This window comes from Xenopus tropicalis, chromosome 5 (genome assembly GCF_000004195.4).
Source record: "Xenopus tropicalis strain Nigerian chromosome 5, UCB_Xtro_10.0, whole genome shotgun sequence".
In the NCBI taxonomy this organism is placed as follows: domain Eukaryota; kingdom Metazoa; phylum Chordata; class Amphibia; order Anura; family Pipidae; genus Xenopus; species Xenopus tropicalis.
Window position 1 is genome coordinate 118,702,998 of NC_030681.2, and position 12,128 is coordinate 118,715,125.

Below are 12,128 nucleotides of genomic sequence, written 5' to 3' on the forward strand. Positions count from 1 at the left end.
TTAGCCCGCTCTCCCTTCTCATTGCCCCCGTTGCTTGTCATTAGGTGTTGGGGGCAATGACTCCCCCCGCACTTGATGGGACTGTGGATGCACGCACACGCGAGGGGGGATGAGGTGCAGGGGATGAGGTGCAGGGGCGAGGTGGCCGACCGGATGCCTAGTTGTTTAAATACTTCTGCAGAACACAACTTATCTATAAGGGTAATACTCAATGCCGCTCAGAAGGCCTCTGATGAGCTTAAGGATAGATTTAGTTAAGCCAAAATGTTGACTTACCCAGATCATAAGTCAACATTGTTCTTTCCAAAAGAATGACTCCATACGAATTCCTTCCTTTCCAATTAACAAACTTGCTGAAAAACGCTATGATATAATAAGGAATTCATCACTACTAAAGTGGCCATCCAAGAATGGAAACAGCTTGTAGTTATATACAAACATTAAAGCTTGACTGTACCCATTTTTTTGTGATTTCATTTAGTACAGGTATGAAATCCATTATCTGAAAACCTTTTATCCAGAAAGCTCAGAATTAAGGAAAGACCATCACCCAAAATAGTCTATTTTAAACAATTCAAATTTTTAAAATTGACTTCCTTTTCCTCTGTAATAATAAAACAGTACCTTGCACTTGATCCCAACTAAGATATAATTAATCCTTATTGGATGCAAAACTATCCTATTGGGTTTAATTAATGTGTAAATAATTTTTAGAAAACATAAGGTATAGTGATTTAAATTACAGAAAGATTCCTTATTCAAAAATCCCAGTTCCCCTTCATTCTGGGTAACAGGACCTATACCTATAGTTACTTACTGCCCAAGACTGAGTATCAAGATTTTTTTTTCACGTCATGTAATTTACCATTTTGCAATAATAAATTCCAGGGCTTAAAAGATCTTAGAATAACTAAAGCTATGAATAATCCAGTTTTGGTTGTTATGTAATAAAAGTAGTATGTTTGCTCAGGTGCAGTAACCCATAGCAACCAATCAGCAGGTACAATTTACTGGTCACCTATTTAAAAGAAAACATCTTATTGGTTGCCATGTGTTACTGTGCCTGGGAAAATGTACTGCCTTTTATTACACAGGGGGGTTTATGTTTTGAGCCCATACCAGTATGTACCCAGGGTTCAAAGAAAAAATCCCAAAGTCCATCACGTTCAACCCTTCCAAGCAAACCCCAGTGCACATATATAGACGTATACCAGCCTTTCTATACACACATACATAAACATATATATATCAACATCAATACTAACTGTAGATATAAGTATCACAATAGCCTTGGATATTCTGATTGTTCAAGAACTCATCCAGGCCCCTCTTAAAGGCATTAACAGAATCTGCCATTACCACATCACTAGGAAGGGCATTCCCCAACCTCACTGCCCTCACCGTGAGAAACCACCTACGCTGCTTCAAATGGAAGTTCTGTTCCTCTAATCTAAAGGGGTGACCTCTGGTGCGCTGATTGTTTTTATGGGGAAAATAAACAATGACCATTGCATTTTCCTCTTTCTATATATAATTTATTATTGTGGCAAATCTTTGTTTTATTTTTCTAATGGGATCCCCTGAGGTGTAACTCTGAGTCCCCACTAGGTGGAGGCACTGTACTATAAAATCTCAGTTTCCCTCATTCAGATTTCCATTGAGGGTTCCAGGTTTGCCCGACTGCCCAGCATATGTAGTGTGCCAAGAAAAGGCTTCCATCAATAAAATGCCGTATGGATTTACACAACTACCGATGGCGTTTTGCAGTCAGGTGGGTTCCAAATGATCGCATGAAGTGTCTGGGCAGGTTTCAGTCTAGTTTATTTAAAGAGCTAAGGGAAACTAAGCAAGGAAGAGCTGGAATATAAAGCAGAAGGTTTGAATCCAAACACACATTTATAAACTTGGGACGTATTCCAAACAGAGATTCCTCCACCATTTAAGGCAGTTTATTTGTGCATTGTAGCCTGTTCAAAGCGCAGAACTGCAAAGCATTAAAGGGAACAGCAAAAGGATAATACTGAAAGCAGAAATTAACAGATTAAGTTGAAAAAAAGACACTGGGGGTCATTTATTAACACTGGGAAAACCTGCACCTGGGAAGTAACCCTAACAGCCAATCAGTGATTAGTTATAGACAGTTTGAGTAAGAACAATGACAAATGTGGTTACTGCCCAGTGTTGATAAATGATCCCCAGGTCTCTCTGGCTTATACTCCAGACTGCCTTGTTGCCCCTGTGTCAAGGTTGCCAAATGAGGGGGGGTCTTTCCTGTATTAAGCCCCCCAGGCCATATATGTGTAGGTAAATGACAATAAATATTAATCCTCTCCACAATAACTGTAAATTCAGATGTCTACACTGACAGCAATTCATGTAATGAGACTATACTCACTCTTACAGTCAAACAAAGCAACTACAAAACCATGTTTAATGGCTGCCACCCTACCACCCAGTGAGACATGATGAAGGAAACACAGACCACCCAGAACCAGAAGGAATAAGACAAAAAGAGATTAATGACCCAGATTCAGAGAAAAAGTGGAATATCCCAAAATGTACCATGTGATAAAACACCAATAATGCCTTCAGAGATATAGCATTAAACAGAGATGCTTGTGATCTTGGGGGATTATAGCACACATGAATGGCTCACAGTTTATGGCTAAACGGAATCCAATCAACACATCCAAGCCCCCCTCTCTCTATGCTTCACAAACATACCTCACTCTCATTAATTATAATCAATAACAACAATGGTTCATAAGCAGGTCAAGCAATTAATCTACATTCAGCTCTGTACAGGAATGGCTTCAAAGAGATGAGTGATATAAATACCTCTATTATGATATAAATCATCCTGCACAGAGACTTTTCTTCTCATTTGTGTCAGTGTATAGAGGAGCCAGGGGAGCAGAAAATTCTGTTATGTGAATGGAATTTCTGCTGTGCACATGAAATTAAAGAGAACCCCTAATAGGAAAAATGATATAAAGACTGCAGAGGGGGAATTTGCATGGCACTGAGACTGCCCAAGCTGTGGACAGTACTAATGGGTACATGCATGTACAATCTGTCTCTCTACATGCAGCACGGTGTCAGTCACCTATTTTAAAAGGCACACTTCTGTGTATGGGGCCCTAAGGGACATGGTTTTTGTGCCTCTCAGAGTACGCACTATTACGTTTGAGTAAGTACATGCGCATGTAGTAACAAATTACTGTTTGCCTTCATATTTATGGAAGGAAGTTTTTAATTTGGTGACGGGGAGGCTACTGGGGGAAAAATGCAACTTTTGTTTTTTTTAGAAAAAAAAAAATTGGGGCAGATTTTGATTGTGGTTTTAGAAACCACAAAATCACAAAAAACTCATTCCACTAAAACTGCAAATGTCTAGTCATTTAGTAAAAAATTGAAAAAGCACAAACAAATTAAAATGCTGAACAAAAATGAAAAGAACAGGAAAACCTCAAATTTTCTATTTTTTGCAGAATTTTCATACACTTACAAACGATAACTGAAAAACCTCTAAAACCACATATTTAATAAACATTGTTACGACGTTCCTAGAACAGCTCCCATTGACTTCCACGTGACCTTGACAGCTTTTAGATGGCTTATTTTTGTCTCTCTTTTTTTTCATTTTCACCCTAACACTTAAGCTTTTTGAAAAGTAAGCATTTCAAGCAGCTTTGCAATATACATCATTTCAAAAATATGCAGCCTTTTCATGATTTTTAATGTAATAATATGGTTTGGAACAGTTCCCTAAGCCCCGCCCCTGCTCTCCTGCCGATCTGGCCGACTACTCTGAGAGTCAAATAAAATTTAACGGTAGTTGACTGTCTTCAGCCTGCCTCCTTTAAAGGAGAAGGAATTTGAAATGGTAAAGTGAATTATTTGCTATGCAAACAGTATAAATTTAGAAACAAAAAGTACTCCACAATCCCTTTAAAGGAGAAGGAAAGGCAAAGTCACTTGGGGGTGCGAAAATGTTAGGCACCCCCAAGTGACTTTAAGCACTTACCTTGTACCCCGGGCTGGTGCCCCTGTTCAGAGAAATCCACACCAGCCCGGGGCACCTGTAGTGAGCACTTCCTCCTTCCATGTTCGCTCTGCCGGCAAAATCCCTGGGCCGGCGCATGCGCAGTAGAGTGAGAAACCAACTTTTTTGTTAAAGTTCTGCTTTTCACTCTACTGCGCATGTGATAGCGCGAACATGGAAGAAGGAAGCGCTCGCTACAGGTACCCCGGGGTACAAGCTAAGTGATGCCTAACATTTTAGCAACCCCAAGTGACTTAGCCTTTCCTTCTCCTTTAGATCCCACAATCCCCTGCACACGTGATGTCTATAATGAAAGGACCATCACAGTGCAATGCATTGTGGGTGATGCAGTTCCATAGTGCCGTAAGCTGTGGAGAACTGTTTGGCAGCTGGATTTCAGCATGGTATTTATTCATAATTTTTGAACAGATTATAGTGATAGTTACATTATGGGTTTCAGTGTTGTGTGGGGCTGTTCAACAAAGTTTGGAGTTTCTCTTTAACAAGTCAGACATTTTATGAGTTTTCTTTTATTTAGAATAATCCATGATTTCTAGAGCTAAAACCTCCATTTGTGAAAACATTATAAACCTTAGTAAATGGGCCCCTAAATTCAGGAAAGATTTCCTGCTTTTGTATACAAGGGCATATTTAACCATTTTAAATAATTTAGATTGCCTGCTTTAAAAATATATATCATTTTGTGGGGTGAATTTATTTTTAGGCAGCTGAGGACATAAATCTGTATGCACGATTGCTTTCTTGGGGTATCCACGTGCCTAACAGCAGGGGAATCACATGCATGTGGCGTATCAAACTGTTTAGAAGACTTGCAGCATTCATATTTATGTGATTTTGTTTGTCTTTTCTGAAGCATGTGGGACAGGAGACACTGTAAGTTGCAAATTTCAAGGGGTGCTTTAAAAATCAAATTTGTATCTTTTTTCTTACCCATAAAAAGTAAAGGGAAAAAAGTAAAAGACACCATCAAGTTAACTATAAAAACAAAGACTATATTTTATCAAAAATATGGATTTTTCAAAAGCTGTTAAGGCACCAAATATTTAAAATGAATACAATAAAGTGATACAGAAACATTGAAAATGATATGACTCTGTACAGGATATAGCATTGTTAAACAGAAAGGCCTATGAGAAAGGTCCCCTGGTACCTCTTATTGCACTTGTGAGATCCAAGCGAAGAGCAGATGGCGGATGGTTCCTCTCATTCAGAAGGTCAAGCAAGTAAACAAAGTTACACTCTGGGAACTCTATAAAATACTTTCATTAATTAAACCTTGTACTACAGCAATCTAGCAAGTTTAGTAGTTTCACACCATGGAAGCCGGTGCACACATTTCTACACAAAAAATGCATATTATGGCCAATGTAATGTGCAGAACCCCCCATGTATGGGCTTCGTAATCATAAGGATCTCCTTGCTATGCACCAGGGACCTCCCTGGCCCCCCAAATTGGGGCACAGGACATGGATAACAAAATGCATTATTTGAAACTGTGTATTAGAGCAGTGATGTAAATGTGCATGTATGTGTGAAGACACAGACTTTTGCTTAAAGATATAAAAAAATAAGTATTAAAAAGTTGCTGGTTGGAAACATTTGTCAGTAAGGGCTATAAAACCAGTGCAATAATGTTTGTAGGATGGTTTGGGCTCTGTCTTTAAAACCGGTTCAACCTCCGTCTCCTAATTTCTTCTACAGAAAGTTGTTCTGCTGATGACCAGGGAGCATTCTGTTGGGGCCTTCTGTGCCCATCTATAATGAAAGAAACAAATGACCTTTATTAAGAATTGGATTAACAAATAATCTTTGCCAAATATAGTATGTGGAACCAATTCTGCACATTTGGTTACCAGTTATACATTATTATATAATGGCTTGAAACCAAGAGAACCGCACATTTTAATTGCATTTGCTTACATTATATCTTCTAAATTTGAGAAGATGTTTAAGAACAACAAACTTAATAGCACTATTTGGACTATTATATGGAAGCGCAAAAGACAACATGTATAAAAGTGCCAACACACTATAGGGCTCATGTATAAGTGCTCTGAGCAAATTGCAATTTCAAGCGCCATGTTTTTTCCCACAATGCAGTGTTGTTGAGGTCGCAAGGGGTGTTGCTACATATCAACTGATACAATTGCAGTTGATATGTCAAAATGAATGAAATTGTTTGCACCATAAATTAGACACAAGTATCTGGGAATGGCTTATTGCATGAAGCAGGCAAGGCAGACAAGTTGTATTTCTATAGACAAGAGGCTATTCCGATACAGGTAAATATTGGCAAGTCAATATTTTTGGACATTTTTCAGAAAAGCATAAAAAGCAGCTCTGCATACTACTGAATACAACTGGGGTTTTTTACGGCACATAAAATAAGGTGCTTATTTTCCTGCCAGCAATGTTTTAACCATGAAAATTTGTATGCAATATTATCTTTTTTGGGGCCTCTACATGCCATATGCTTGGGTACACCTATGCACACTGAGCATCAAACTGTTCAGTAGAGCCCCTAGCATTCATATTTAGGGTGTCAGAACTTGGTACATAAGGATTTGTGGGAGATTAGATGCTGTAAAATAGAAGCTTTTAGGCAATTGCAAAGCTTTGGTAGTTTGGAGTAGAAAGATATATTTACTCCAAAAATATATGCTTTCAGGGCTCAGTGTATTTGTTTCCCAGCTTTTACCACATATAAAACAGGCAGTGTGTTATTGAATTAGTTGAAATGTAAGCCATGAAATTTGTATTCCCAAGGTATATTTTGGGGTTTCTACATGCCACATTCTTAGGTAGACCTATGCACACTGGGCACCAAACTGTTGGGTGGGCCCCTGCCATTCATATTTAGGGTACCCAATGATATGTGGTAGTTAAGATGTTGCAAAGCTGAGCTTAGAGGTTATTTTAAAAATTTTACTTAAATCACCTTTAGAAAAGCTTTGCGGTTTGGAGGAGAAAGACATAGTGACCCATTTTGTATTCGTAAGAATGTGTACTTTCCAAAAAAAAATATGGCTTTATGGGGCGAACTTACTCTTTTAGGGATTTACCCCACATAAAAATGCAGTACATGTACACTGGCTGAAATAAAAGAAGTGATAGATTATATGGAGAGCTTAGGTAAACTTAAGCACATTGGGCATCGAACCATTCAGGAGACCCCTGGCATTTATAATGATGTTGGTACCTACTGGCCTGTGGGAGATTCTTTAAACTGGAAGCTTTGTGGCAAAGACATATTTACTCATTTTGGATTTATAAGAATGTGCTCTATGCAAATATGGTTTCCTAGGGTAGGCTGTTCCATTGGTTGATTCATTTGTATTGGATCTGTTGGAACACTGAAACATAGTATTCTAGGTAGGCTGTTTAAATGGCATTTAATAACTTTTATACAGTAAAGGCAGAGGGCAATGACACCCCAGGCACATTATATGCCATGGAATGCAGTGCATATTTACAAAGCAAGTACTTTATGTACACTGAAAAGCAATGATACTGACATACCAGGTAGTGTAATTTTAAGTGTTAGCTTGGCATTAAAAGGAAAAAAAACCTTTTTAAATCGTGGAGCATTGATTAATTCACACAGCCTAATAAATAATGCCATTCATATACATAATACAATTTCTTGCATAAAAGTCTTTATAAATATATACCTATATGTCCAGTGGGTGGCACTAAAGTCATTCACTGAACGCATGCTTAAAAAGTAGGACAAATGGCATTCAGCAAAGCTTTCCCCTAGTAAGCAGAATGCGGCTTATTCTGAAACAGATGGGCACTACACAAGCTGTTCTACTGAATGCTACACACTTGCCTGTTGTCTGGCTGCTAAGGAGTTCTCTGTGCACAAAATATGTTATAATGGTTCTGTGGATTTTCCATAAAATTTCTGCCTGAGTATAATGGCCCAAAGGCCCAGGCCAACGGTAGTAGATGTTTGGGCATGGGGTGGAAGACTATACTCAATATCCATTTGACATCACAATGATGGGTGGTGGGATGGCATAAACCCTGAATATGGGACAACTTCTTGGCCTGTTTTCCTCATCATTTCTTTACCAAATATAGCAAAGATTATGGGCGCCTAAGAATGGTTTAACAGCTAGTTTTTCCTCTTACACTGTGTGTGTATTAGGTGTGGGCATTGGCAACCCTGATACAGTTACTAAACTGGTTTACTGAATAAGCTCTGTATGTGGCATATTGTAAGATGCCTGTCTACAAACTTCTAGTAATTATCACAATAATGGCAACCCTGTGGCACAAACAGATAAATCTACATTCAAGTACATTTTAAGTCACAGAGATAAGTGCACATAAAAGTAAACAGAGAGAAAAATGACTTCCTGCCTCCCTCACCATATAATTTAATGGGGTTATTAATCAATACATACTTGTTGTAGAGCTGGAACTATATTGGTACAAAATGGCACTATATCTAGCAAAAGAACAAAATTCCATTGGCATGACCATTTAATGGAAACCTTTTCTTTGATCCTACTGTATGTTTAACAGCCAGGGGAGGAGGGGGACACAGGCTATATGCCTGACCTAGGTTTCTTTTCATGTAATCCTGTATCTTCACAATGCAGCCCTCCAGCTCGGGCAAAACAACTTATAAGGGTGCATTCGCTTACCGAGACGCAGCAAGCAAAGCATAATTTCAACACGTTTTCCCACAGTGCACCATATTTCAGTTTCAACTCCGGTGTTGTTGCAGGCGCAAACAGGCGATTCTCTTGAAGTGAATGCGCCATTGAAAATCCTGAACACTGAAATCCTGGGGTTACCGCCAGAAGGCGGTGTTAGCTCCAGGGTTTCCCTGCCCCAATAGGTTTTGCGCACAAGTGGCTGCAAGGAAAATGCAAGTTGCAGACATAAATGATCCTTGTAGTCTTTACCAGGGTTTTTTTATTCAGTACTGATATAGGATCCGTTATCCGGAAACCCGTTATCCAGAAAGTTCCGAATTACGGAATGGACTTCTCCCATAGACTTCATTTTAAACAAATTATTCTAATTTTGAGAAATTATTTCCTTTTTCTCTGTAGTATTAAAACAGTACCTTGTACTTGATCCAAACTAAGATATAAATAATCCTTATTGGAGGCAAACAATCCTATTGGGTTTATTTAATGTTTAAATTATTTTTTAGTAAACTTAAAGCATGGAGATCTCAGAATATCACTGTTTTTGGCCTTAAATATGTGGATTAAGTGGCTTAGTTTTGGAGCTGAAGGTCACACCAACCTTAGAGTAAGGGGCATGTTTCCACAGTGTAAGAAATGGATTTCTAGTTTTTTTGTTGTTTGGGCTGTCATTTGTAAATTTGACTTAACAGAAGTGTTAGAAACCCCAGACACAAAAGGAACGGGAAGTTGCTATTTTTTTAGTTTTATTTTGTTTTGTCTTTGGAAGTGGAGGTAGCAGAGAAAGTGCTGGGTGCTGCACAGTAAACCTTATCTTATGCTGTGTGTGCAGAAGGGGTGACAATACTCGTATGGTGATGTCACCAAACTAGCGGATCTGGGCCCAATCTGGCCACCCACATGCTGGGCCAAATCAGGCTGAATCATCTACTGGTGCCTATGGAGATCTGTAGGGCAAAGATCACATCAACTGACAATGCAGTCCTTTCTAACAACGTTTTTCATACATGCCAAACTGATATCTGCAGATTTATACCAAGATATCAACCAGGAAGGCCTGTTGGTGGGCCCCACACACATGCAGATAAATTAAGTCTCAAGGGGACTAATCAGCAGGCTAAATCTGTCCACCTACTTAGGGTATAAAATTTGAATATGTATACACTGCTTCCCCAAAATGAAGCTTTTTCAACCTAAATCTAAAAGGAGAATAAGGATTTAAAGTGATCCCTGGGCCATTTCTATAACTTTAAAATTTCCCCAACCACCAAATAATTGAAGGTAGTAATCCATAGTAATTAGGATGAAAAAAAACACCCATCTCTGGCAATAGCGTGTACATTTTTTACCTTCACTGTTATCTGGGAATAAAGCTCTTATTTTAATATACTTCAGCCACAGACATGCTGTGTTTACAATAACTGTCCCAATACAAGGGAAAATGTTGAACATCTGCTCATTTGCAAAAGAACCCACTGGAAGTGCTGCCCATACAATGAAAATAATAAATACAGGTACAAAAAGGGAGACACTCCTCAAGCCAAATCAATTTCACACATAGTAACATAGTAAGTTAGGGTGAAAAAAGACATTCTCGTCCATCACGATCAACCATAATTCCTATATATAACATTCCTAAATGCTAATTGATCCAGAGGAAGGCAAAAATCCCCATCTGAAGCCTCTCTAATTTGCCTCAGAGGGGAAAAAATTCCTTCCTGACTCCAAGATGGCAATCGGACCAGTCCCTGGATCAACTTGTACTAAGAGCTATCCCCCATACCCCTATATTCCCTCACTTGTACTGAGAGCTATCTCCCATACCCCTGTATTCCCTCACTTGTACTGAGAGCTATCTCCCATAGCCCTGTATTCCCTCACTTGTACTGAGAGCTATCTCCCATACCCCTGTATTTCCTCACTTGTACTGAGAGCTATCTCCCATACCCCTGTATTCCCTCACTTGTACTGAGAGCTATCTCCCATAACCCTGTATTTCCTCACTTGTACTGAGAGCTATCTCCCATAACCCTGTATTCCCTCACTTGTACTGAGAGCTATCTCCCATAACCCTGTATTCCCTCACTTGTACTGAGAGCTATCTCCCATAACCCTGTATTCCCTCACTTGTACTGAGAGCTATCTCCCATACCCCTGTATTCCCCCACTTATACTGAGAGCTATCTCCCATAACCCTGTATTCCCTCACTTGTACTGAGAGCTATCCCCCCTACCCCTGTATTCCCTCACTTGTACTGAGAGCTATCTCCCATAACCCTGTATTCCCTCACTTGTACTGAGAGCTATCTCCCCTACCCCTGTATTCCCTCACTTGTACTGAGAGCTATCTCCCATACCCCTGTATTCCCTCACTTGTACTGAGAGCTATCTCCCATAACCCTGTATTCCCTCACTTGTACTGAGAGCTATCTCCCATAACCCTGTATTCCCTCACTTGTACTGAGAGCTATCTCCCATAACCCTGTATTCCCTCACTTGTACTGAGAGCTATCCCCCCTACCCCTGTATTCCCTCACTTGTACTGAGAGCTATCCCCCCTACCCCTGTATTCCCTCACTTATACTGTGAGCTATCTCTCATAACCCTGTATTCCCTCACTTGTACTGAGAGCTATCTCCCATACCCCTGTATTCCCTCACTTGTACTGAGAGCTATCTCCCATAACCCTGTATTCCTTCACTTGTACTGTGAGCTATCTCTCATAACCCTGTATTCCCTCACTTGTACTGAGAGCTATCTCCCATACCCCTGTATTCCCTCACTTGTACTGAGAGCTATCTCCCATAACCCTGTATTCCCTCACTTGTACTGTGAGCTATCTCTCATAACCCTGTATTCCCTCACTTGTACTGAGAGCTATCTCCCATACCCCTGTATTCCCTCACTTGTACTGAGAGCTATCTCCCATAACCCTGTATTCCCTCACTTGTACTGAGAGCTATCCCCCATACCCCTGTATTCCCTCACTTGTACTGAGAGCTATCTCCCATAACCCTGTATTCCCTCACTTGTACTGAGAGCTATCTCCCATACCCCTGTATTCCCTCACTTGTACTGAGAGCTATCTCCCATAGCCCTGTATTCCCTCACTTGTACTGAGAGCTATCTCCCATAACCCTGTATTTCCTCACTTGTACTGAGAGCTATCTCCCATACCCCTGTATTCCCTCACTTGTACTGAGAGCTATCTCCCATAACCCTGTATTTCCTCACTTGTACTGAGAGCTATCTCCCATACCCCTGTATTCCCTCACTTGTACTGAGAGCTATCTCCCATAACCCTGTATTTCCTCACTTGTACTAAGAGCTATCTCCCATACCCCTGTATTCCCTCACTTGTACTGAGAGCTATCTCCCATAACCCTGTATTCCCT

At 39.9% G+C, this 12,128-nt stretch overlaps 1 protein-coding gene across 2 annotated transcripts in view; it reads right to left on the reverse strand.

Moving 5' to 3' along the window:
- Positions 1–5,037: 5,037 nt before the first annotated feature.
- The window catches only part of rhbdd1 (rhomboid domain containing 1), a 31,059-nt gene continuing 23,968 nt past the window's right edge, over positions 5,038–12,128 (reverse strand). For both annotated transcript variants that reach the window (NM_001016449.2, XM_012963006.3), the window contains 1 exon segment: positions 5,038–5,821. In NM_001016449.2, coding sequence (NP_001016449.1) covers positions 5,727–5,821 — 95 coding nt within the window. In that variant the 3' untranslated portion in view covers positions 5,038–5,726.